Consider the following 27,538-nt stretch of genomic DNA (forward strand, 5'->3'; position numbering starts at 1 on the left):
TTATCGCTTTCTCTCAACTAGCGTATGTTATGAGGATTGATTCATTAGACGCCGCTGATTCCGAATTAGAGTGTGGATTTTATGGCTCGTAGGCCTAACACGGCTAAGCTTGGCTGGTGGAGGCACGTAACGTTGGTTTTGTTGCTCAAAACTAAGCACAACTAATTGTTTGCTGCTTGAAGAATAACCTCTAAATTGTAATTAAACGCGAATACACGCAAGTCAAAATTACTGTTCATATCATAAAATGGAATATTTTATTTTATTATTTTTAATCGCTTTTCTTAGACGCCGTAGTGGCGCTGTCAGCGCAAGACGCTATCCGCAAACGCAAAGCGCTATTCTAAAACTCTTCACTCCTGCGTGCCCCAACGCTAACACCCGCAAAGCTCTTTGGGGCCCCAAAATATTGGGGCCCTTATTCTAAAGCTCCCTATTGTATCGTGGAACTTGCCTTGCAATGTGATATTCGCGCCGCATAGCGTGTACGCGTGCGCACTTTGCATTGCAGTTGCATATTATTATACCAGGTGGCACGCCATGTGGCAGCTGCATAGGTAGCGGTGCAAGGTAGATGAAAAGTATTGACGAAGGAAAAGAAGTTTATGGGGATGTATAAGTATTGATGTAATGAAAAATATGTACGAGATATCTGATTGATTCAAGCAGGCTATGTGGCTGTTTTCCACCGTCCCGTTTCAAAGGGAATGCATTAAATCAGCCTCATCATTAGTACCATCGTATTGTGCCATTTGACATGCGCACCGCGTAGAGTCGATACGTATCAAAATTGCATTGCAGTTCCGCTATATTTCTCAAGGTGTCCCGACATGTAGCAGCTGCATATAGCGTTGCATCCTGCGTGTAGCTGACCCTGGACCTAGCAGACTAGGTGACTATTTCTCGCCATACGGTTTCGAATGGGGTGCCATCATTATCTTCACCATCACCAACGGCAGCGTACCGTGCCACGGGTAAAGGGATGTGACATGTGCGCCACGTAGTTTGGGTACATGTGTTTAAGCTTCGGTACACGTTATGGCGCCTCCTCGCAAGGGACGAACCTGAAGAAGCGATTTCTAGAGCTGCGCGCGCGACCGCAACCAGGCAACATCGGGCTCAGCACGCCGCTGTGCAGAGATCAGGACAAGCCGCAGCTCGCCGTCGACGCCGGGCGGACAGTTCAGATCTCTTCCGTGACAACGGCGCAAAAAAACTTCGCCGCGAAGACATGTGGTGCGTGGTGTCAAAAATGGAGCTCCTCTGGAGCCGTTCCTCCAGCTGACGCAGTGACTGTGCTGCGTGTGCCGGGCAGGCCTGTGACTTTTTTTCTGTCCTGCCTTTTTATAGGAGCCTTCATGTTTCTCATAAGTAGCTCTATACAGTAACCTCGATTCCGTTCTTGTTGGTAGCAATGTTGATTGTGCCTATTCCGGCGTTCTTTGTTGAACATGCAATAGGCAGCGCTGCACTCCAGGCGTGCTGATGAGTACTGACGCCATCGTTTGATGTCTCTCTGGCTTTCTTTTAGAACTCGACGAAAATGTATCGTTTCAAAAATAAATTACAAGAGAAAGCTTTATTAAAAGCTCGACAGCTTTTCCAAATACAAATTATGTCTTCAGACAAATAATTAAAGCTTACGTAATTGCATGAGCATAACAGGTTTTCTAAATAAATGTACTACAAAAATATTCTGAATAACTCACGACTGGGAACAATATTTCATTGGTCACTTTCACATGTAATGGGAAAATATATTTTCTTTTGTAAAATCCTTGGCGCTCTTTAGCCAGAAATAGCCCTTGGGCCATGAGAACCAAATTATCTATCAATTTTTTGTCATGTTGGGTTCGAATCACGTGTAATCCCCAAAAGAACTTGGCAGAAAGTTGTTGCGGAAAATTGAGCGTGGCGTCGCCACGTCTGTTTCTCGTTAAAAATGTTGCCTACTTGCACGAGAAACCTCCGCTAGGCAAATGTTTATCGTTAAATTGGCGCACACGGCCTACCGGTTAGGTTTGACCCATTTATTGATCATCAAGTGAACCATTCAGCGAATGAGCCAGCGTCTGTAGCAGCGAAACGGCGCCTAAATTCCCATTCGCTGGAACGCCACGTCACGTGCGTGCCTCAGCTGAACGGAGCGGGCGGCGGAAGTGGACACCTGCTGCCGCGATAGCGCGCCAGGTGTTGTCTGAGTGGAGAGGGCATCGCCGCGACGCCACGTCACCTGCACAATCGGAAGCCTTTCTTATCCGCGCGTTCCTTGACCGCACGAGCTCTCGCCTGCGTTCTAACCTCGCCTCGGCAATCGGTATAAAGAAATTATTCCATTAAAAAAGGTTAATAAATTAGAAATGAACACATTGGGGGCAGTGAGCTTCCCACCTACGACCGCACGCTTTGCCCACTGGCCTATACCAACGCCTCCTAGATAGCAGGCCTGTGCACCTTGTTTTATGACGTTATGCTACTTGGACCGAAATTTTCATTGCCGAGCACGGCGTGACGAAAGCGGTGACATCAAAATCACCGCAGCTTACTCGGGAGCGTCCCCATTATATTCTACGGCAGTCGTACGAGGTAGCGTGACGTCACAGATTAAAATGCACCAGCCTTGTGCCATCCGGAGACGTTAGCCAAGCGTCTTAATGCGTTCGCTTTCCCGGGACGATTTTATGCATAACTTGAAGGAACGCTAAACGGCGTTCAATTGGACATTAATGCATTCGCATTTTTAACTCATAAGAAGTGCTTACGTGTCGTCGTATTTTGTTTTTGTATGGGGTTCTGCTCAAGGTGGAGGTCTGTCCTGCAGCGTAATAGAGAGCAGACAACCGGAAACCAAGTATTGCGATGTTCAAAGAGTGATGTCCGTAAGAAAAGTATACTCACCATCAGCCTATTTGTGTCTTCCGCTGTACGACGGTCTCTTCCAAACATCTCTAATTCCTACTGTATTGCGTCATCCAACACCACCTTATGCGTACAGATTTTCCAATTTCATCGCAGCACCTAAACCTCTGCAAGCCTCTGTTGCGGCCGTACTCTGTTTTCCAATCGACATTTGGACGTCTGCTCTACGCGCCCATTACAAGGCACGCCCAACTCCACTACTTTCTCTTAAAGGACCCCGCACCAGGCCCCATAGCAAATTTTGGTTATACGCTGGAAGTTACGTTTCCTCTAGGGAGCGCTCTGCCGCAAACATTTTTCAAATCGGCTCATTAATGGCCAAGATAGAAGTATTTCAGCGCCGCGAACCCGTGATTCCAGGAGGCGAGCTCCACTGCATAGCGAGACTCTCTCTCCACTCGCCCCGTCTAGCCTCCGCAAGCGAAATTCCTTCCCTGCGTTCTCCCATGCCTGCAGTGCACTAGAAAGTATACTTCTAGTTCACTGTACCCATGCCGGACCTCGAGGATCGCGTGACACATACGCCACGGGCCCAGCTTTCACTTTTTTTTTCTCCTCGCTTTTTTTTTTCGGCGATGCGCACTTCTGCTGGCGACGTTACGCGCGAGCTGTTATCCTTTCGCGCGGCGCACGATTTTGCGCGCTGTGCACAAAGACACATGACTAGAGGTATAATTGAGTGCTACACGAATACTGAGGCAGAACAAGCGGATCGTTGAGCACGATCACGCGCTGGAACACGGTAGAAAATGGCATAGTTTCGGTACCTGCGTACGTGACCGCACGACCGTAGTAGCAAGCAGACGAAGCAGAAGTACATCTCTCTTGCTTCGGTGCGAAGTAAAACAAAAAACACGCAGACATTCCGCTTGTGTCTTTATTTCTCTAAACTTCAATTCGACAATTCAAGCAACAGATCACAGAGTTAACAGAGGTTGTCTTGAATAATTCTCGAAGTCATGTGTCACCACGAGCCACGTCACACTGCGGACCCCAGTATGTAGGCGCGGGTGCACGAGTACGTCATTCTTTGGCTTGGAGCGTGGCGGCCGCGAGAAGTAAAAGTGGCGTTCGGTTTGAAATTTCAGGTCTTTCCGCGGTGCGTAGCGATGGAATACTTTGCAGACACGATCTTTATAGCGCAATGTATGTTTTGCGCTTGTCAGCTCAAAATGACCAGACCTGGTGAGGGGTCCTTTAAAGGTAAGTGGCAACAACATTTTGGACTGCGTAAAAAAACATATCTTAAGATGGCGCTGATGTTGAGGAGCCTCCGTGCAGTCTTACGCTTACGTGGTAAATGTGAGTGAAAGTGCCACAAAAAGCTCACAAAACTACCCGTGTTTGGCAGCGACACTGAAAAAAAGAATGACGCCATTCCCCCTCGCCGGAACTGACGTAGGACTTACAACACGCTGCTTCTCAGCATGACCTCTGAGACTGGGTGGCGCTAGCGGTGTGGTAAAAAATCTCAGAGGCAACGTGCTTGGACCTTCGTCATAGCCGCTACCACCCACGCGTCGTCGGCTTAGGGGCTACTTACAGGTTACTAATTGGACGATAATACATCCACCAGCTCTGCGGCGTGGCCAAGATTGTTTTACAGGTATATACTGCTCATTCAGGACCAATTTAGCCCAAGGTAAATTTAGCTACCCACGTTTGTTCCCTCCGTACTCCCATTTTTTTTTTGTGCTGTTATAAAGCTACGCCCATGATTTTCCGTTCCATCGTTCATCGCGCAGTCCATCCTCCAAGCTTTGTCCCCGTAGGTTAGTACTCGCAAAGCACACTGATTAGATGCTTTCCTTTTCAACGACAATGATGATGACCAAATAGAAAATTTTAATATTAAAACCGAATATGGATTTGCCTAAACTGCTCGAATTCATGCCTAGGTTGTCTGTTTTGTTTTATGTATGTATTGCTGATATCCATTGATAATTTTAATACATTACGGGCGCTATAACGTAAACCTATTCCAAACTTTTTCATTCCAATTCTGTAATCAACCTTCCGTAGTTGGTCAAAAACATTTTTGGGCCACCCCAACTTCACCTGTCAGTCGCGCGACGTCCCGCAAACAGAGAGAGCTCCCCATCTCATATGACGTGTACACTCTGATTATGCGTGAGTGGACAGAACAGAAGAAAAATTGTTATTTTTGATTCGACGCCTTTTCGCTATTGGCCTTCAGCTATTGGTCAAAACTTCTCGGGCTGCACCCACTCCACCTGCCTATAACGGGACGTCACAAAACCGCGAAAACGCACCACGTCAAAGGGACGTGTGCACGGTAAAGATGCAATAATATGCCGAACAAAACTGAACTTTTCTCTGAATAGCCGCAGGCTGCCCCGTTCCGAAAGAAATAAAAGATGGCTGCCGCCGATCCCTCAGGCACTGGCTACTCGCATCTGCCGGAGAGCATGGGTTTATTTGCATATAATAAAGCTTTTTGCGTGGCCATGTAAGGTTTTCGAGCACTTTCGGCACGTTTGTGACCTCGCTCAGCCAACATTGCTGAGGATTCTTTTTAGCGGGTCTCTTAACCTTCCGTTGCATGCCGCCGCGATTTTCGACCAGCCACCGCAAGTTAAGTAAGGGAAAACTGGAAACTAACCAATCGCAGAGGCCGGCACCACCCTTTTCACCCGTTTACCAATCTTCAGTGCACTATCTCGACCCCATCGAATCACTCTCCACTTGAGCGCGCTCCTCACTTCTTATCAGCCAATTAGATAAGACAAGCTGCTCCGTGCAGGCAATGCTATTTATTTTTAAAGCAAACAGAATTGACTTCCTATAAACGAGGAGAGCGTTTGATTGGCCTGTTCAGACAACTCCGCGAGTCACCGCCCTAGGCTTGCGTCGGCGGTGACCCAAGTTTGACGTCAGGAGATTGGAAAAAAAACATTGGAATAGTTTTACGTTATGGGGGCCTATCTTTATGTTTCTACATAAAGATAGGCCATACATACATACATTGCCATATCATTGCACTAATGCCCTTTGCGAAATGCTGAAATACAGGCAAGGTGTATTGAAGAAATAAACGCATTATTTATATCTGCTTATTCTTCTGCTATTATCTCCAATTTTTATGAAGGCATTGCGTCTTAGTCTCATTTTTCGAGCACTGTCATACTGCTTCCTCTATAGATATTCGTCCTCGACGTCATGCTTTGTGATACCTTGGCACACTTTACTTCAGGTCATCATTATCACCTGCGCCCTCCAACTTCAATATTCGCAGCATTGGTGTCGATGTAACTTTGTTATATGTTTAGCTACTTGAGTTGCGATCGAAGACAGTTATTTTCGAGACAAATAAGAAAGTTCTTTACTTTTTAGACATGAGGGAGGTGTGAGTATGCGAATTAAAAAAAAAATCTATTTCCATGGCACAGGTAGTTTATGTGGCCTACAACATTGTGTATATACCGTGAATCAATCCATAGAAATGAAACACTCTGTCCTTGCTGCTCAAAAATAGGCTCTTATGGCAAGGACCTAGGCGCAAAACAACCTATTCTAACAGTTTTATGTGAATCCTGTCTAAATGTGCCGCTTGTGCTCGCAGGGCCGGTGGATCCGTTCCTGGAGGAGTGTCCTTTTCAACTGCACGAAATGTGCATGACGCAGAGCATGGACATGGCGAGGGCCCTGCTCCTACTTTACGGACAGCCCCACAGGAAAATCAGTCTCTTCTACGAAGAGATGTGCGGGTGAGCCGTGCCCATTTCAAAGGGAACATCGTACACGATAATGGTAGTGGGATAAAAATAGTATCCTGATGTCAAGTGAACAGGTCTCTGGGACCATGTGTAGACCGTTTTATCGGCGAGGAGCAGCGCGCCGGGACGCTCTTCTCCTCGCACTGGTATGTGCAGACCGTCGTTTCCCCCATCGGCAGCTTAGAACGGAAGCGGTGTTATTGCGAATTAGGGCGATTCTAACGCGTTAATTCTGTCTGTGATTGCTGCAATGACAGATGACTCGTGGTCAACGGGCTACCATTGTGCTGCATTTGGCTGCAAAATTATCTTTCGGAAGCGAACGTGAACGCCATCTTCAAACGCGGCGACTTCATGAACTCCGTCGCTGCGGTTGCACACAAGCGCCCGCTTTGAATTGCCAGCGTAAACATAAATAACTTGATGCCATCAGTTTCGTCGCGTGTATGCTCAGCAGATTTTGTTTCGAGCGAGCGCACGATGACGAATTCGGCACCCACGATCGAACTGGGACAGGAGTTAAAGGTGCACGTTCGAGACAGTCAACTAGTGCTAATGGACGAAATCAACATTTTCTTCGTGCCCGCACAGTAAGGTTATTTTGTTGTGCTCTGAGATTTCATGCTTGGAAACCAACATCCCAGTGAAAGTTTACCGAGGAAGTGTTATGAAAACAGTTCGTGCCGACTAGGGAAATGAACGGGTCTTCTTTTTCTTTCTGTGACCAAACCATGCCTGTAGTTAACATGTGCTCGCGCGTGCTTCCGCATCTCACCGGCAAGCTGTCGGCCGACGGCGCGCATTGCACGCTTTATTGCTTCAGAAAACAAAGTTGCTGCTGCAAAGAGTGGTTCGTTTTGTCGCTCTAGGTGCGTGCTCGTTTCTTGAGAGTTGGGTCAGTGGTCTTTTCCTGGGGCTCGTCTTGAGTTGTGTCTATCGATTGTGTGCCTTGATGTGATGGAGTGTCGGTGTTCTGCTCGGGGATAACGATGGGTGTAGATATCTCGGGTGACTGAGCTGAGCCAGTGCTAGGTTGGGCTCGCTGTACTTGGAGTTCTTTCTTGACCTCGGCTAGCTCTTGGGCAAACCGGCGCGTGGTTTCTACCAGTGTCGCGTTGGTTGCGCAGAGTTGTTCGAGTTCCTTGTAGTAGGGTCTGGTAATCCATGCCTGCCAGCTGCTCGGAGTGTTTCTGCCACTAGTGGCGCTTTTAACTTTGCCCTTGCGTCGGTCCAGCTGACTCTGTCACGGGAGCGCGATCGCTTAGTGCCACAGCTGTTCCTGTAAGATGGGTCACGGCCGCGGGATGCGCTGCGCGAGGCATGACGGGAAGCGTGGCGTTAGGCATGGCGCGGCACGCTGCGGGATCCGCTACGGGAAGCACTGTGCGAGCCTGAGTATCCTAGGCGTGGTAACAAGCTTGATTCGAATGCTTGCTGTTGCTGTTCTTCAGCGTTACGGCATTCCCGTCGGCGTCGCCACACGACGTATGGGACCTTGTATTTGGCTCTGCAGAGGCAGTCCCTGGTGGGGTGTTCTTCGCCGCAGAGCTTGCACTTGGGGACACATTTGTGGCCATCTCTAGGATTAGAAACACCGCATACAAGGCAAACACATGCTTTCGGTGTTGGGCACACGTCGCGCCTGTGGCCGACCTTGCCGCATACTTCGCAGACTTGTATTTGCTTCCTGTAAAATACTGCACGGGTACAGCGTGGTTCCGTAACGCACATACTTTGGAACCTTGATACCTTTAAACACTACGATTACTGTCGTCGTGTTCCCGATACGCTTCGCCCCCGCGGCGAAGGGGTTGTACTCGGTAACGATCTGCTGCATTATTTCGCCTTCGCTGTCCTCGAGCGCTATGCTCCTGATCACGCCCTTGACTGTGTCGTGGGTGGTCGTTCCGTAAGCGCTCGCTTCGTATATTTTGCCTTGGACGTTGATAACTTCAATTCGAGCAGACTTCTCTGTTCGCTCCCCTCTCGGAGCGCTGAGCACCATAATGTTTTGCTGGGTATTGGGACACGCCATATTGTGAGCTCGATCTGCCTTCTCAATTCCCGCTGCCGCCATGATGGCAGTAGCCCCGCATGCAGCTCCTGCCTTGGAAATATCAAGCCCTCTGCGTGGCCCGCACGACGATCTTAATTTCTTCTGCAGGCATAAGTTGTCCCGTTTGCTTAATTCTGCTAATCAGTGCTGTGAGATCCGTGGCTTGTGACAAAGTGCCACGGTTTTTTTACATTTATTTTTGGAGGTGAACTGTCGTATTATATATAATTAGTGACAAAATGTGGAAAGGGCTTTCTCAGCGTCGTTTAGTGATTTTATTTCAGACCAATTTGTATTAACAACAGCGGTTATGAAGCTTGTCCAGAACATGTTTAGTATGTGAAAGTAGGCAGGCTGGTACAATGTAATTAAATCGTAAGTGCAGGGGTAATGATCACTGATGCCGATGTGCAAAACTTTCGCTTCTGGTGAATAGAGCAAGTGAGAAAGATAATGATCAATTAGTGTGCCTGTGGCCTTAGAGGCTTCGCGTGTCGGCACGTCAATTAAGTAGTCATATCCGTACCAATGGAACAAACTAGTATAGTTAATACAGATCGGTGATGCTTCATCGAGTAAGTTAATGTTTATATCACCAAAGAACATTATTTGTTTTCTAGTGATACGGTATGCAAGAGATGATCACTATTGGTACAGAAGTCGTTAACTGATGATGAAGCAGAACGGTAAATGCAGCGAAATATGATATTTTGTTGTCTTGAGCAACAAAGGAGTTACCGAATTCAATTCAAGCAGATTAGCAATAAGTAACGGTTAAGCATAGGTTATGTCTTCTTCGACAATCAATATTAGAAAAAAAAACATATGTGACTGCAGCGCTGTGATTGCTCGTTAGCCTATTGCTGTGTTCCAATTTATAGTTAGGGAAGCAATACAAATGTTTGTCATTGTCGGATAACCAAGTTTAACTTATAGCAATTAATGTAAGCGAACTATAGTTAGCAATGCGAGGAAATTATTGATTGCATCAAAATTTTTACGAAAACTCCTCGCATTGAAATGAATGATGGAATGAAGTAAGCTTAAGACATAATTCACTTGATCGGCTTTCAGTAAAGAAGCCATAATTGGTATGTCAGTTGGTCAAAGAAGGAGCTCTCGTATATTTTGCTTAGGTCAGATTCCTCTCAGATGCGCACAAATTTGCTGTTAGTAGTCTTCCTAGCCTTGCTTTGGCATTTGTCAGCCCATAGGAACGTCCAGTTTCTCTCTTTCTTCAGTGTTAGAGTTTGCGAAAAGCAGGCCTTGTTACATGGACTTAGGTGCTCTTTTGCAAAAGCGTGAGCTTTGAGAGGGCCAGAGAATGCACTGTCGCTAAGACAAAGTTTGTCTTTACGCGGTTCGCTAACTAAGTCAGCCTTCTTAGCTCTAGAGTTTAATGGAGCAATTATGTTTTCCTTGTCATTTGATCTGGCGGGTACGCGACGAACAATGTCCAGATCGCTGGGCGATACGGGACAGCCAATTCTGCCCACTAGCGTTTTTATCATTTACACAATGTCCTCTCCTTGGGAGCAGGGTACGCCCTTGATCTCGACATTGCTGAGGCGGGCGTACTGCTCAAGCTCCTCAACACTTGCGAATCAGTGAGTGGTTCCGTGGATTTCAGTTGCTTGTTCTGAGTGATTAGCGTTCCTGAGCAAGTGCGTTCGAGTGCTCAGCACTTGTACTCAAGGAATCATCTCCTTTCTTCAGATCAACAGCATCAATCCTAGACTCCTTCATTCTCAGAAAGATCTTATTACCAAAGATGAGTTCATAGTTTCTTTTAGCCATGTTGTTAATTTTATCTTGAATAGTCCCGAAAATTTTTGACAGCTCTGCACTCGTTAGCATGGTATGGGTATTAAACACGGACTCAGACAGGAGAGGAAAAAAGCACGGTTGATGGCAGAAGCATCAGCAGTGGCAGAAAAAGAGAAAACAAAAAAGGTCAACGTAGGAATACCTGCACAAGCAGAGGATTCAGGCTTAGATGTGGGTCGTGCAATGTCGCTGCTGCCAGTGAAGAGCAGGCACGCCGCGATAGCAATGACCTCCAGTGGTGATTTGCCGATGCCAACAGCAGACCACGATGTTGCTACGCAGTTGCAGTTTCACGCCACGTGGCTGATTCATCGCCATCCAGGAAAGCAAAGTGACGGGGCAGCAATGCGAAGACGCTCGCTGAAGAAACAGCGGCCGACAAGGACAGCTGCGCAAACAGAGGATTGAAGTTTAGATATGGGTCTTGCAATGCCGCTGCTGCCAGAATGATGACGTTGAAAACATCATTCACTGTTACCGTTGCAACTTGTTGAAAATTAAACCCAATAAAACAGTATTGGAGCTATTTCACTGCACATCAAAAGAAGGTGAAATGGATTCGAACCATAACCCTAAAAAAATTATAGAGTTTACGTGCCGAAACCACGATCTGATTGGGAGGCACGCCGTAGTGGGGGACTCCGCAAAGTTGGACTATCTGTGGTCCTTTAATGTGCACCTAACGCTATGTCCACATTCTTTTCGCATTTACCATAACTCTCAATGATAACCCTATCTAGGCTGATAGTTATTCATTGCCAATTTTTGGGGTTGTCGTTGATTCTAACTTGAAGTCACTTTCCATACCTCACATCTAACGCAAGAAGCAGCATATTGTCACGTGGTCGTGACGTCAAAGAACACAGTAGCAGTACTGTGAACGACAAAACAAACTTTTATTGGGCGAACCTGTGCCCACAAAACAGGCTACACTTATACCACAACGATAGCGGCGAACACGCTCGGCGATCGTCGAAAATCTGATCAGTGGGTCAAGCGCGTCGGCTTTTATACAGCAGTCATCGAATGTTCCAGAATAAACGTTGGGACCCGCATGCCTTCTACAAAGTTCTACGCCATTCGTGTCAAGCGATGAAATCGGATAACCCAAGACTCGGCGACAACAGACGGCGGATAGAAGCATCGATAACTTTCCAGAAACTTTGGATACAAGCAGGCGCGTCCCGCGCTGTGCGATAACATTTGTTAGGCGGCGAAACCTGGTCGCCCGATAAATATAAATACACGTGTCAATATAATCTCCGGGTGCTTAAAAAAGCATGCCCATCGTTCAGCTTTCTTGCTAATATTGCTTTCTCTAGCATGCGTTCATTCACCGTTACATCACCTACTGCATTTCGTCATAGGGTAATACTTGTCACTCTCACCTAGTTCTTTCAAGGCCAGGCCATCTGCATTATTACTTTCCGATCACCCCGATGTAGCACATCGGCACTCTTGCGAGAGCATCACATTCTCAGAATTTATACGCTATTAAAATCAAGCATGACAATCCTTGTTTACAGCTCCCTTCACTCAAACGTTCTCTCAATAACTTTTAACTGAAAACAACTTGTTTATCACAACGGAATTTCATTTACATCAGCTTATTTATTTATTTATTTATTTATTTTACTGCGGTATAGGTTAGACCATGGCAGAGTGATACATTTTCATAGCAAATATACATTGGTGCAAGAAAGAAAAGGCAACCAATAACATTCAGTATTAACAGGATACAGAACACTTCAAATTAGATGCTCTTCAAAGGATACCAAAGATTTTTGGGCTAAAGCTTCGTTAGAGAGGTTATTCCAATTGTTTGTTGTGTAATAAAGAAAGAAAGAACATTTCTTCTTATTACATAAAGTTACGAATAATTACAGAAAATTCGCTTGTTTGTTCATGACGCTGTTCTTCTGGAATTCTGTTTCTGCTAACACTAAGCTGCATCTGAGTACAGGCACTTTTAAAAGGGGTCTCTTTTTTTCTTGTTGATTGGCTTGTGATTGCTCTACTGCAATGTTATTTACCGCGCTTTAATAAGCTTTCAATCGTTAGTTCTGTATAACATGTTATGCTTTGTTATATTTTGTCTCAGCTCAATTTTTTTCTTAGGTTTAGTACTTGTTTGTGGTTTTAGTTGCAACCTTACCTTTTTGCCGCATTTGAGTTAGCCTGATTTTCTTTTTTTAAAGTTTGTACAGGAGGTCTCCGTACATCCCAGAGCTTTGGGACCTCCTCGTGTATATTTGGTCGCTGTGTATATTTTTGTAAGTGAATGAATAGATGATCCTTCATTTTGCAGCCCCATATTTCCACTTTCTATTTCTTTTCTCAGCGATGCATCCGTTAACGCAGTTCACCTTATCTTTTTATTTTATTTTATTTATTGATACTGTTAGCCGAAAAGCCGGTACAGGGTGGAATAAACATAAAATAAACTTCAAATATGGCTACACGAGCGCTACACAAATCAATCCAGAAGGATGAAAGAATGGCAATTGTATCAGACGCAACGAACTTGTGTGTCGGTGAACATTACGAAGGAGTATAAGCATGCGGCGTGAATGCGATGCAATCATGTTACGCAGGACCTGTTGACCATGCTATCGATCAGCTATACAAACGAACGCCTCCTGAATAAAATAAATCCCGAAAGCGTGGATCCGTAACATCATGCTAGTGGGCGGGTTCAATGTGGATCGACGTATCGTAAACATTGCGATAACAGAGACGTTAGATATTTTGCCGTTCACTGGTCGTTGCTAAATAATGTTAATGTTAATGAATAATTACAATGGTTGGACCGGTAGCTAACGGGAGCGACGCCCCAAGCGGTTCGTTGATCCAGACAGCGGTCCTGTTTCAATGCGGCACACCAGGCGCCACACAGCAAAAAGTTTCCAAACTTTTAAGGATGCTGGTTTTTCCGATGGCTTATATCCCTATTTTTAAGGCGTTAAAAAATTACTGTTCAAGACAGCTAGCTGAATCTACCTGCAATGAGGGAAGCCGCAGTGAAATACTGTACTCACCCTGACCACAGCTGGTGCGCATTGAAATGAATGAAATGAGATTTTGACACTCATAGCTAAATAGAAGTTTATTTCATGGCGCTTTCCTGTGGTCTACTGCTTAATGCCGTTATCGCGTCGTGATGTTAACTTGTCACAAAACGTCGTTGAGAAAGAAAGCTTCATTTTCCTCCATTAGAGATTAAATCTTACCTCTTAAGGAGACGGGTGTTGGCGCAGAAAAATGCACATAACATCGCGTTTCCACTTCACGGGATTCTCGAAAACTCCGTGTCAAATATAGCCAACCGCATGGGCGAGAAACGCAAGAAGATAAACATTAGTGCAAGATGAGGCCACTCTGGAAAGCAGCATGTGATCCACCGCTGAGACGTTTGCACGACTCGCTAAAATATGTTGCAAGCCTCCGCAGGTCGGCAGAATGCTACCTTGCTGCCGTGTGTTGAACGGGATCTGTTCCGCGCAGGGCCGAGCCAGCTGCGTGCCGGCCCCAGGACAGCCTGGAGAGCTGCACACGCGAGCAGAGGGACACGATGCACCGCTTTCACCGGGCCACGGTGGCCGCGCAGCAAACACTGTGCTCCGCACCACCGGCACTGCTGGCCAGTAAGTCGCCGGCACTCTTGCAAGAAAACCAGTCGCCGGCATGGCCGCCCGAGTTTGATAGGCGTTTGGTGTGCGCAAGAAGGCTCCGAGTGTTGGGCGACGACCGATGAGGCATAATTGGATGTAATTATAATTTGCCTAAGGCGCGTCAGCCAGTGACAGCTCGCTCGTTTGCTCCGTACCTGTAGCACCAATTTTAGGAGCTTTGACAGTGCACCGCGAAATATAGTAACGTTTGAAACGCCCTATTACCCAAGTTAGCATGTTTTGCACTGGGAAAGACTGTCGTGCCTAAATGTGACAACTGGAAGAGCAGCATGAGTCTGTATTTCTCTGTACCGGTGCTAGGCAAATCGTTCCCATAAAATGGCTATGGCGAAAAAAGGTATTGAAGGACTCTGTTTATGGTTTGAGTAGTTGCGGACTTCTATTCGGTAAAGAAAACATGCCACTATGGGCGACAAATATTTCCGAGAACCAGCAGAAAGTGTGAAGGTGAGCACAAAGTTGTCGATGCCTTTAACGGTCACATGTAGCTGTTGTATTGGGCATGAATTCGAGCGTGCAATTTCGAGCTTCAGTAGTGAGATGAAGAGGGCGGGCTATTCGACAAATCACAGATAGACTTTATGACAAGGTCGCTGTTAAGGGGTTAGTCTGTTCTTTATTATCCTTTGTATCGATATTACGGAATAATAGAAATGATGTCCTTAGATAGCGGGCCTAGATATCAAACACGTGTATGCCATAGCGTACGGCCGTAGCGGCATAACTTCCAGCAGGAAGATGCGAGTAGTGCAACCGCGTCGTCGTTTTTCATTACGTGAATAATGAGAATACTGTAATGATCACTTCGGAAGGAACGACAGAAGAAAATTGTCATTTCGGCAAGGATACTCCTCTATCACCACTACTTTTATGTCTGTTGTGGCAAATGAAATGACACTCACAAAAGTGGCTTGTAGGCTTTCATTCGACTTGTCGACGACTAGGCATACCGTATATAGACGAATCGCCTGCCAGCACTAATGTATGCCTGTGACATCGCCCATTCTTGCCAACAATACCAATTGCATTCAAAAGCCCGTGAACATTAGAGGGAAAGAAGGCAGAATATTTTGGATATTGCTTTAGGGTGGGAAACTCGGCGGCTATGTGGTATACGGAGTTCCCAGCTAACACGTATGCACCAAGTTTTATAGGTAGACGAATCATTCTATGCGAATGAGACCAAGTGCTTGTTAAGGGTTTTGTTGAGAAACCACCAGTAATTATTTAATTCGTCACGTCCAACTAGTCATTTAGACATTAATGCGATTAGCAATTTTAGTATACTCCACGCACTTTCCGGTATCCTGTGGATCTATAACCGTTTTCCTTTAACGCCACTTTGGATCACTGGGCACGTGCTAGTAGGAAAGTGCCACCATTCAACGCTGACGCCAAGTTGCGTCATTAGTTGGAAGTGAGACGTGGGTGAGTTCTCGTTACCAGTGGGCAAGAGCTAACTGCCTAGCACGCTTGCTGGCACTGGGTATGTGCAAATAGGTGTGTGCAGCTTTTCATGATAAATGGCATAATATGTAAAACATATCACCAATTACACACCCGTCGTAAGATAGATTGATAATTGCACTAAGGTCGCCATTCATCTCCAGAGAATGTGTGTGCCACCCTTTTGACCTGTAGGACTGCTGGAGAAAACTTAGATGGTATGGCAGCACGACAAACGAAGAGGTGCAGGGGAACGTGTACTTGGTCAGCATTTTAAAGGAGCCGTGAAGCACTTCTTCAACATACTAAAAAAAAAAGTTGCGGATCTGTCGTCGAGACTGCTGTGAACATGTCAGCGAAATGTTACTACGTTGCATGCAGCGTGGAATTTACAATCTCGCGTCAAAAGCAGTGAAGGATCGCTCGCTCTCGCCTCCACAATGTTGTCATGTAGCGTCATCGCAAGTAGCTAGACCCACTAACGCTATTGGCTAATTTCATGATTCCATTCAACTCAATTCAGCTTTATTCGACATCTGACAGATGTTTGGAGCGCGGACAAAAAGCCTGAAAAGGCTGGACTGGGTCCGTTCACCATAGCATGGCATACTGTGGCATCAATTCCATACAAAAAGTAGAGAATATTCGCGAGAGTAGAGGACATTATTGCGAGAACATTTTCAGGAATAGAGTAAGTGCCAGTTTCGAGTTAAAAATTCAAGCCCATTCAGCCCTGCGAAGGTGGATGACCAGCGGATCTGCAAATGTCGTGGTGAAAATTTGTGATAATTGGTAATTGTGGTAGAGACTCATTGCCACTTAAGTAACGACGGTGATAATGGCTTTGTGGTCGCTATGATATACACTGGTCAGCATACTCGCAACTGCAGACGCATTCTGTGCGAACGCACACAACTGCCTGTCGCCTGTCAGCCTGTCGAGGTGGCCCAGTCGAAATGCGCCAAGCGTCTCAACGAGCTGACTGCCAGCACGTAATTCGTCAGTGCGTTCTATGCCGCTTGTAGATGCGTGCGTCCCTGGCGTAATGGTTTTCATATCGGGCCCCTGTACTAGGTGTCCTGTGTTTGAATCCTGTCGTCAGACAGTTTTATTAATGTATATTTAATTGTTTATTACAGAGTACTTTGTTGAAATTTCGAGTTTAGAAACTCACGAAGCCGGTTCAAGCCAGAAGGACGAAGGTTAGGCAAATCCATGTACTTCCCATCATTCCCTTGCTGGCTGAACCACCCTGATTGCAGATCCCGTAGACCCTAGCGCCAGAGTTCCCTCTAACAATTATTATATAACACATTGTGGTTTTGGGCAAACGTGGGGAATGCGGGAGTTGGAAATTCAAGACGATGAACAACACGAGAACACGGTAAAAGCGGGAGCCAACGTTTCGACAAGCGGACTTGTCTTTTTCAAGGCGACATATGTTCTCCTCGTCACAGTATATATAGCTGCAGTTCTTCTAAAGGGGAGAAAGGGTAAGGCGGTTGGGTGACGTAACGACCGAGCATGTGTTAGCGGCGAGGGTGTAGAACTGAAAAGGAAGATAATGCGCTATAGTGCGTCGGGGAAGGAATGCAAGGCTACGCTGTGTCAGCCGGTTCACGCGTCGTTGCATGTTTCTCTTTTTGCGGACGCGGCCCGGATGACAGGAAGGAGGGGGAGGGGTTCCCTGGGGGGTCAGTGAACTATCGCGTCTCTGCGGAAAGTTAGAGAGGCTGACAAAATCTCATGGGTGGCGGCAATTGAGAAGAAACCTGCCGTGAGTAACTACTCGAGAAGAAAAAACGAAATCGGAAAAAAAAACCAATTTATGATAACTCAAAGGGAAGCTCATTACTTTTCGAAGCGACATCAGGATGCCTTAGAATACGCACTTATAAGGCGAGATATAAGAAGGAAGATGAAGCATGTGCTTGCTGCGGTAAAGCTAGGGAATCGATGGAGCATGTTCTATTTGAACGTGAAGATTTCTGTCCAGTGGTCGATTTAGGCACCACTGGCCTCCTTGAAGCCCTTGGGTTCAGTGAGAGCGAGGGAAAGTAAGCATGTCCGCAGTAGAGATTAGTAAGATGAGATTCGAAAATTGGTGGAAGTAAGGAAACGGCAAACAACGGAGGCGTACAAAAACAAAGGTCACAATAGGGGTTCAGAAACGTTACTTATGGGAATTAATCCTGGTTTTTTTTACCATAGGTAGGGCATTAGGCAATAAAATAAGAAGAGCTTGGTGGAGCAACCCACCGCCCCGTTCCAAAGGGGACGATCATAACATCCATCCATCCACCTGAAAGAGAGAATAAAAAGTAGCGTCAGAAAATGGTGCTCATGGAGGAAGGAAACTAAGGAGAGGCCCTACCCCCTCCGCGCGCTAGGAGAAAAGTGTGGCGGAAATGACGTATAGGTTCTCGATTTTTTTGCTGCTTTTTTATTTTTTTGCTGCATGGCCACGCCTTTTGGGCCACAATGGCGGCGTTGTTCTGATTTTTTGAGCGCTCACACGTGTTGCTCTGGTAGGTTTCGTGCCGTGGCAAAGGCGCTGTGTGGGTGGGTTTGCGTTAGTCACCGTGTCTTGTTGCGCTGTGTTACCTTCACCGTGCTCTGCCGGATGTTGCGCGAGCGCGCGCGCTCCGCGCGCGAAACCACGCGCAGCGCGGCGTGGTTTCGCGAAAGATGTAAACAAGAGAGGAGGGTGGCACAAAAGGCGGAGCATCGCCATGAGCAACGCCAACTTCCGGCTTCACTTTTGCTTCACAAAGAGTGACGTCAGGGCCTCTCCTTAGTTTCCTTCCTCCGTGATGGTGCTCGACCATGGAGAAAAGGGACAAATATACAAATAAAATAACAAAAGGAATTAATTAAAGGAAAGGGATCTTAGAATATGACAACCCAATTAACAAAAATAGGGCTAAACAACGCAATGATAAATAACTAAGTGCTATTGCCTATAGTTTGAAGTTTATTAGCTTTCCTGTTACTACGCCAGGTGTCAGCACATGCCTTACTGGTTTGCTTTGTCTCCTCATGAAGGGCGCGGGAGTTTTGAGGCACGGACATTGAAAACTATATGGCAGGGTAGACATGTACAGCTCTGTTGTAAGAAAATGGAGGACGCTTAAGCTTAGCCTTTAAAAAATTGAAAGCCACAGCATTCAAAGAACCCTGACTCCTTTTCACGTTTCCCGGCTGCAGCTTACGTAACCGTATTGTTTACCGGGAAACGCTGGCGGCGAACGCTATGCACGAAGGCTACGTAGCTAAGAGAACACGGCCTCTTGCCTGTGCCGATTTTCTGTTATTGTTTCGCACTTTTAATATTTCAGTCTGAGAAGATTTAGCATAAAAGGCATGCGCTGTCAGATTTTTCTTTCATGACATTTGTCTTTGGGCTATCATATTCAAAATTCCGAGGAATAACTTTATAAAGAATGGTGAGCAAATCGAGAACAAGGTGTAAGCAGGTGCCATTGATTCGACAAGTGCACTTGTCTTTGTCAAGGCGACATATCAAAAAGACAAGTTCACTTGTCGAAACATTGGCTCCGCTTTTACCGTGTTCTCGTTTTGCTCATCGCCTTGAATTTCCATTTCCCGCCTTCCACGTGTTTTCCCCGGTTTTGTAGAGAACGTAAGACAAGGCATGATCATCTTCAGTAATAGGAGAACTTTTGTGCCGTATAATATATTCTTCACTCATGGGACGCCAGCCCCGGACTCCGACGCCTGATTTTCTGCAACACAGGGCTAAAAAATGAAAATGGAGCATGGTGGCTGGGAGTTACGTGGTCGTGCCATAACGCGTGTCGGGCGCCGCGCACGGATGAACCGGAAGTAGCGGTGAACGCGTCGGAGAGGGAAAAAAAACAAAATAATATGCCCGACGCTGACTTGACTTACATGAAAGTAGACTTCAAGAGCAATTATTGGATAACTGAACGAAATAAAGAGACTGTGCAGGACTGATAAGGGAGCAATTAAAGAAGAAATCTCTTTTGGCAACTCCAAGCTTCATTTTTATTTTTTATGAATTGATTTCGTGGAAGAGAAGGGGGCAACGTTAGGGACGATTAGGGGACGGGGTTTGATGAGTAAGGCTAAAGGCAAGATTATGAGTGTAGATTATATTTGTCATTGCAGTATGCAACACAGGAAAATTATAGAGAATGTTCTAATAAAATGTATTCTCCTTCATGTGATTGAGGCAAACACGGAGATCAAAGAAGAACTGGTATATTTAAAAGCTACTTCGAGCAGGTTAAAGGTGTACCTAAATGATTTTGTAGACTTTTTAATTTTTATTTTCATGCAATAAATGAAGATCCTAATCCCCGAATCCCTAGAAGAGATATTACAGAGCCCTCTAAAGCGGCCAAAATAATTTACTATAGATACTTTTCTACAGGTCAGTTTCCATTTCGTTTCCTAGGATGTGTATTGCACTCCCCATACGTGGACCAATACCGAACATAGTGCAATGCAGGGCCGTCCCGCGGCGGAGGTGCAGTTCGCCATTAATGGGCCCATATACACAGCTTCGCTGGTCATCCTTCTTCACAGAGAGGAAGGGCACTGAATTTTTTTATCACTTTCTGAGGCTTGCCAGCAACTTTTCTAGGCCTTCGAGGTCTAGCACCTTCGTTTAAGGACAAAGATTACAATTTCAAACTACAATGCCAGTATTGCTTTAACAAAGGCAAAAGGTATACAAAACAATTTCATGTAGAAGACTAAAGAAAAGGCGCGTGTTCACGGTATATATCACCTCAGCAAAAAATCTTAGCTCACATAATCTTGAGAAATTGATTTTGCCCTGGTCGCAATCGTAAGAGGGTGTTTTGGTACATCCGGGTAAAAAAAATTGCCTCGTGTAGCAAACTCGTGCAGGAGGAAGTATTGCGTATTTCGTCGTAAAGGTATTCTTAAAGCTTACTTACGAGCTGGCCTCGCCATTTTCTTAGCGGCTAAATTTAGTGTATCCATTCAAAGAACGTAACCTCAACTGTTAGGGATCACCTTCCATCAGATGGAAGTTTGTCGCCTTCACACGTCACATCGTATACGTCACATCGCCGATAAAAGTCGCGCCCACTCATTCAACGACGCAGACCTGACCGCGACGAACACGTGCTGGGACGAGAAGGTGTTCCGCGAATGCGCCTTGGGCGACGCCACCAAGCCTCTGGGTCGGCACCTGCTGGGAGTCGTCAGGACGAACGAGCAGTGCAGGTGAGACGACGCACTTGCGAAGCACGGACGACTGGAGTGCCCCGGATGGCCAGCAGTAACGCCGTCCCCACTGTGTCAGCCATATGCGTCGTACACGTCACGTTGCTTCCAATGCATACTCTTCGTGTTACATACATACATACACATACATACACATACATACACATACATACACATACACATACATACACATACATACACATACATACACATACATAGACTTCATGCTACTTCCAATGGGCCCCCTCTGTTTTGCCAAACATTTCTAAGTGCCTATGCGCCAATGTAATCTATGCCAAAGCGAGCATGCCTTCAGCGAATCACTTAGCCACGCCAAGCACGACACTGCGAAAATGCAACAGCCAAGCACATTGGCTGCACTGAAGAGTGAAAAGCTTGTCGATGGCAGGATGGTTGTCAAAAATACCTAACCGGCCAAGGTTCTGAAGCAGGGTATTGACTGTCCCCACCTTGGCAATAGTTACAAATACTAATAACGCAGCATAGGCGACAGCTAGGCGACTCTTGCATGGTTTCATTTCCCTTCATTTATGAATCCGTTCAGATTAGGAGTGTCAAAGTGGAGAAAATTTTGTGTGTGAAATGTGGGAACCAAGCCAAGCCGGTCACGTGATATACAGGTGATGAGCGAACTTAAATGAGAGCGTGTATATATACATGCATATATATACGTGACTTTCCATGACGAAGGCTAGACTCCGGCAGGAACGCAAAAATAAAAAGCATCGTTTCTTTTTTTTTTTGTACGTGTGTCCTCAACCTACAAGTGTCTGCTCAACTACCGGATCCCGGCAGACTCCCACTTTATATATATATGTACATATATTTCTAAGAAGAGAAGCGTGTAGTAATATCAACAGGATTTAAGTGACGTTACGGCCGGGGCCCGGCCTTCATGAAGAGACTTGATCTTGATGAAGGCCAGACCCCGGCCGGAACATCTGTAAAATCCTGCCGACGTGCTTGTGTTCCGACATGCTTGTGTTCTTCGAACTATTCATGTGCCGGATCCTGTGATATGCTATGCTTCACTGATATATACGTATATATGGGTCAATTCATCTGAAAAGTACTAGGTGTTTTTTCGACCACCTCCGATTCTGCTGAAAAGGAGAGTCATACTATTTTATCGCAGTGTGAGAAGAAATTACTCGAGTAATTTCTTTCTGAAAAATAAGCTTTTGATGCCGTCCGGGCGCTTCGAAGGTTGCGCACACAAGTGAAACTACGTCGGGCAGAAATATTTCTGCAGAATTGTTGCTTGGACCTGTTACTATGAAATAGTTTCCTATACTCTGTAAACATAACTATTTCATGACTATTGTACTTGACTACTTGTAGTTTTAATTTGCATGATTTTTACTCACGAGAATAGTCCACAATTTAATGTTTTTAGAGAACGAACTAATTGCTCCATAAGGAATATATTCACAATGTTGGCTTGGTGAGTATGTATATGATATGACAAAAAATTACTTTGAGAAGAAATAATAGCTAAAATTTCAGTTAAAATTATGACAAAAATGAAAAAAATTACCTGCTGACTCACTTTGTGACTTAATTTCCACAATGTAGCGGTCCAAATAAAAATATGGCCTAATCAGCATTATATTGCATGCTTTGCTGCCAATTCATTCAGAAAGCTTTAAAATAATAAATATTGTTTTAAGTGAGAAAAAAATTTGAGCTGCACAATCGCAAGGTTCTGCGGAGCAGCACTTCGTTTCGCTTCACTGCACAGCACGTCGCTCGGCGTTTAAGCCCGGCTGGTTTCAAGCAATACATCTTTTTTTTCACTTTGAGGACAAAGTCTTTGGCGACTCCAGATTGATTTCGGGTTTGCGGGGTCTGGATTTCTGGCCACTTTCGTCTCGTAAATTAAACAATGTGAGACCTTCTAGTGCACGTAGGACAAGAAAACAGGCATCAACGTGTGCGATGTGTACATCTTTACGTAGATGTGCTGATGATGGCCACATACTGTACCGTCCAATGTACACTGCGAACGCAGAATCAAGAGCTGGCATGTCAAACAACTTCGCTCAGCTTGACACTATTGGTGTACTGACGCTTCACGTAGGTTTTTATGTTTCACCCATCTGATTCAAGATAACAGTGTGGTAATTAAGCAGCTGAAATAAAGCGTTAAAATATTATTTGTGAAGAAGACGCATATAGCATTCTATCTATCTATCTATCTATCTATCTATCTATCTATCTATCTATCTATCTATCTATCTATCTATCTATCTATCTATCTATCTATCTATCTATCTATCTATCTATCTATCTATCTATCTATCTATCTATCTATCTATCTATCTATCTATCTATCTATCTATCTATCTATCTATCTATCTATCTATCTATCTATCTATCTATCTATCTATCTATCTATCTATCTATCTATCTATCTATCTATCTATCTATCTATCTATCTATCTATCTATCTATCTATCTATCTATCTATCTATCTGTCTGTCTATCTATCTGAGGGATGACTGCACCATGAAACACGCTCTGGCGGTACATAGCAGTGATTGGCAAATAACTAGGACAGAAACCACGCGGCTACGCGCGCGGCGTTGTCACCGCACAGGAATCGCAGTAGTAGTAGTAGTAGTAGTAGTAGTAGTAGTTGTTGTTGTTGTTGTTGTTGTTGCTGTTGTTCTTGTTGCCAGAGTAGTAACTGCTGGTATAGTCGTAGTTTTCGTAGTGCTTGTTGCGTTGTTGTTAAAGTACGGACAAAAACAGCCGTGCCCTCTTGTCGCAACGCGCAGGCTTCTACGCTCCAGCTGGTCCGGATGCCTGGAACGAAGCTATTCCCGCCTGCGTCGCTGCGAGGAGACGCCCGATGTGCAGGGTGCGCGTGGCCTACTCATGGACTTCCTCGACAGGTTGCAGCCGTGCGCAGAAGACGCGACAGTGCGGAAATAAATCTTCACTCGATTATTGGCTGAACCCCTTGCATCTTGTGCATCTGTTCGCGGTTGGGAGCGAAGGTGTGATTCCGCAGCCACTCCAGAAAGTTTACCAATGGCAAAAAAAAAATGTCGCCGACCATCGATTGCGATGACAAGTTAATGGACAGCTATCCTAAGTGAGCATAGTAGTTTTCTCGGCTGTATAAACTTGGAAACATTCGCTTGCTAACTGAATTAGCAAGCATGGTGTCAGTGCTCACAAGCCAAGATGAACGCATCATACTCGTTGAGCGCGAACACTTGCTCTCAAAAAGTTGGTGTGAGCAATTGCGGCAGCAGCAGCGAGCGAAGTGACCTTTGTGCAGTCTATCGCTTCAACGCAAGAGCGGCGAGAACACAGCGCGCACAAAGGTATGCGCCGTCTACAGATCCCTTTCCAGATACGGCGCGCGGGACCGTGCGAACTACGCATTTGGCGAAGTCGAAGCCGACCCCCCCCCCCCCCCCCGCGCTGCTTCCCAGCTTTCCTTCATGCGCGCAATGCTGAGGAACCGTTTCAAACCGTCTCAGCCGGTGGCTCATAGTGGTTTGGAACAAAAGTACTCTTCTGAAGCGTTTTGTTGAACAGTTCGGACCAATTCTATGCAAATACATGGCAGCCTTTCCGAAACATTCTAACATGCGCTTTATAGCCTCACCTGCGCGCCATAAGTGCCCACTAACTAAGGCATTGAACAGGGCACGTTCAAGTTACCAGTAGGATTTGCGCAATCAATCACAGCCTGTTGTTATAAATGAGCTACTTTCTAAAGTATATGGACTAGATATGTCTGCCATGCATAACGCTTTTACGGGCAAAACATATTTGGAAGCAAAGCATTGTAGTCCATTGGCGATAAATGCATGCTACATGTCATCGGTGGATAGTGTAGATTGAATGGATTCTTTTCTATAGTATGAAATGTTACGCTTTTGTTAAAGACAGTCGCTGATACAATGCCTGCCCTTTACAATAAGTCCCACACACACACACACACAAGAAAAAAAGATTGCTGGCTCGCCTGTAATCAAGAGTAGATGTAAGCATGAAATGGCAACCGGCAAAGCAGTGTGGTTAAAGATGACGCTATAGCCACAATCTTGAAGTGGGTGCAATGCATGTTCTCAACGACACACCCCACCACACCACACCGCCTCACGCCTTCAGTGCAATAGCCCATATGGACGCTGCCCAGCTAGAAGAAACCCGGCTGAAAGCGGCACGACAGGCAGCGAAAGATGCCAGGGACACAGAGCGCACTGCCCAGCTAGAAGAAAATCGCCTGAAGAAGGATGGTGGATGGATGGATGGTAGGTAGGAGCGTCCCCTTTGAAACGGGGTGATGGCTGTTGCCACCATACTCAGCTTTTTATTTTGCCTTTTATATTTATTTACCTGCGATGTGTGTTATTAAAATTCTCGATTTTCTTTAAATACGTCTTCCTACCATTTTAACCTTAAGTCACCTCTCTGCTTTTGAGCCACCAATCCTCCAATCGCCTTTTGCTAATTTCCACTGCATATTTACTTACATGACTATTATTTTCTCTGAACCCTAGGGCCTCAGGAAGCGTGACTGTGGCCGCATCGACATCGGGATTGCTACCATCACATGTTAGTATGAGGTGTTCTATTGTTTCTACAGATTTACCACACACAGTACATGTGTCTTCTTCGTTAAATTTGTTTTTATAGCTCTGCGTTCTAAGACATCCTGACCTAGCTTCAAAGAGAACGGCACTGCCTCTTGAGTTATCATAAAACGCTTCCTTCCTGATCTGCTGTTTCCAGTCACGATAGTCCAATACTATGCTTCTTTTCCATTGAATTTATCCAATTTTTACCTTCCGCATTTTTAACCTGTCGTTTAATGCTCTGTCTTTCTTCGTCCTCGTGTCTGGCATACTTACTGGTTAGCTTCCTAGTTCTTTTCCGCCATTGTGAGTCAACGCTCTTTCTGTATAAGTATTTAAATACCTTAGCTGCCCACCTGTTATCGTCCAATTTCCCCAGGCGTTTTTTGTATAGGATTTTACTCTGAGCTTCCCGTGCTTCGAACGATGCCCAGCCCATATCCCCCTGTACTGCTTCGTTTGCGGTTTTCCCGTGGGCACCTCGTGCTAATCTTCCCACAGCTCTCTGATTTACTTCTAGTCTCGACTGAACCTCTGCCCTTAAACACAGGACCGCATTCCAGAAAGTAAGGCTCGGCACCATTACTCCCTTCCAAATACCTCTCAGTACCTCATACCTGTTGTACCCCACAATGCCCTATGCTTCATTATCCCGGCATCTCTTCGCCCTTTTGCTATGAGAGACTGTTCGTGCTTTTCCGTGTACATCTGCCCTTTGTTTATTCATACCTCGAGATATTTGTATTCGGCCACTATGGGTATTTCATGGCCTTTTCATGGCCATTTCAGGCACCGCGCAGCATGGCGCCATCTGTCGAGGTGACGTGAAACCCGCGCCGCCGACCTCACGGACCGCTGGCATTGAAAAGAGCGCGGGCAACCCTGTCTCAATGCCAAAAGGTGAAAATGAAGTGCATGGAAAGTGAGTTCTATGAACTTCACTATTGGAAACAACAAATAAAACTTCAGCGTACAAGATGTTGCAGCTTGAGCAATATTGTGATCGAACTTTAGGAAGAACTCGGAAGCAATATTTTTCGTAACTTCTTGTGCGCTAACTATCGTATGTACAAAGGGTTGGGGGCCAGAGACCGAATTTTCTTCAGTTTTGACCGGTTGCCCGGATCACCTTGTTTTGTTGACCGGTTGCCCGGATAACGGCTCCGGCTTTTCACTCAAGGTCACTTGAAATTCGCCGCCAACGGGAGCTAAAAGCATTTCATGCTTAAAATCGTTTGCGTCTTAGGCGCTGTGTTACACTATATGTTTTTGCTGAGTCACACCTTGTAGTCCGCAAACTGATAAAAACCCGACTGCTGCGATTCCTCCTGCCCAGAACTCTCTTACTAGCTTGGACATCAGCAGGCTTTCAAAGCGGACACCACCATCTTGTTTGCTTCATTTGTCCTTCTCACATGAAAAAACAACTGCCCAACACTATTAGTCTGCATGCCGTATTAAACCTAGCAGGTATCGGCCTTTTTTTCATTTTCATGTGCTGCCCTCTGCCATACGCCGCTGGGAACGTTTTGGAGGAGGGCCGGGGCTTTCACCGGTTGATCTGTGAACCTGCGCCCACGTTGAGTGCGCGTCGGTTGTGCTTTTCGTGGATCGGTAATAATTATTAATGGCCTCTCCGGGGCGGCATGTCTTTCCTGGAAGCCATGTAGGCCTCACCGATTACTGGGTGAGCAGGCCTGAGTGCGCTTTTGTGTTAATAGTGTGGCCGATAAAAGCACGCTGAGTATCATCTGTTGACGCGGTTGCCTTGAAGTTTGCTGGCGCTGATTTCTGCACTTGGGCACTTCACTTTTTGTATTCTTTTTGCGCATATTATTTAGACATTTCTCATATTCAAGAAGTTTTCGAGCGCTGCCTCCCACATCTGAATTAGCAAAGCGGTGCACTTGTTTACATCGACATCTTGTAAGATTCGTCGGACGATCTCGCCGCTGCCACCATTTGTTAGTTGTCGGATGATCTACGAGCTGTAGGCCGACC

The 27,538-nt window shown here is 45.7% G+C and overlaps 1 protein-coding gene and 1 long non-coding RNA gene across 2 annotated transcripts in view; both read left to right on the plus strand.

Moving 5' to 3' along the window:
• Positions 1-23,876, plus strand: part of LOC135912787 (uncharacterized) — a 64,803-nt gene extending 40,927 nt beyond the window's left edge. The window contains exons 6-9 of the mRNA XM_065445338.1: positions 6,503-6,647; positions 14,044-14,183; positions 20,798-20,918; positions 23,720-23,876. Coding sequence (XP_065301410.1) covers positions 6,503-6,647; positions 14,044-14,183; positions 20,798-20,918; positions 23,720-23,876 — 563 coding nt within the window. The remainder of the gene's footprint in view (positions 1-6,502; positions 6,648-14,043; positions 14,184-20,797; positions 20,919-23,719) is intronic.
• A 1,225-nt stretch (positions 23,877-25,101) lies between these two features.
• On the plus strand, positions 25,102-26,420 carry LOC139059753 (uncharacterized). Its single transcript, XR_011514348.1, has 3 exons — positions 25,102-25,213; positions 25,463-25,517; positions 26,327-26,420. It is a non-coding gene; the product is annotated as an uncharacterized lncRNA (long non-coding RNA).
• Positions 26,421-27,538: the final 1,118 nt, after the last annotated feature.

This window comes from Dermacentor albipictus, chromosome 1 (assembly GCF_038994185.2).
Source record: "Dermacentor albipictus isolate Rhodes 1998 colony chromosome 1, USDA_Dalb.pri_finalv2, whole genome shotgun sequence".
Taxonomy (NCBI): Eukaryota; Metazoa; Arthropoda; class Arachnida; order Ixodida; family Ixodidae; genus Dermacentor; species Dermacentor albipictus.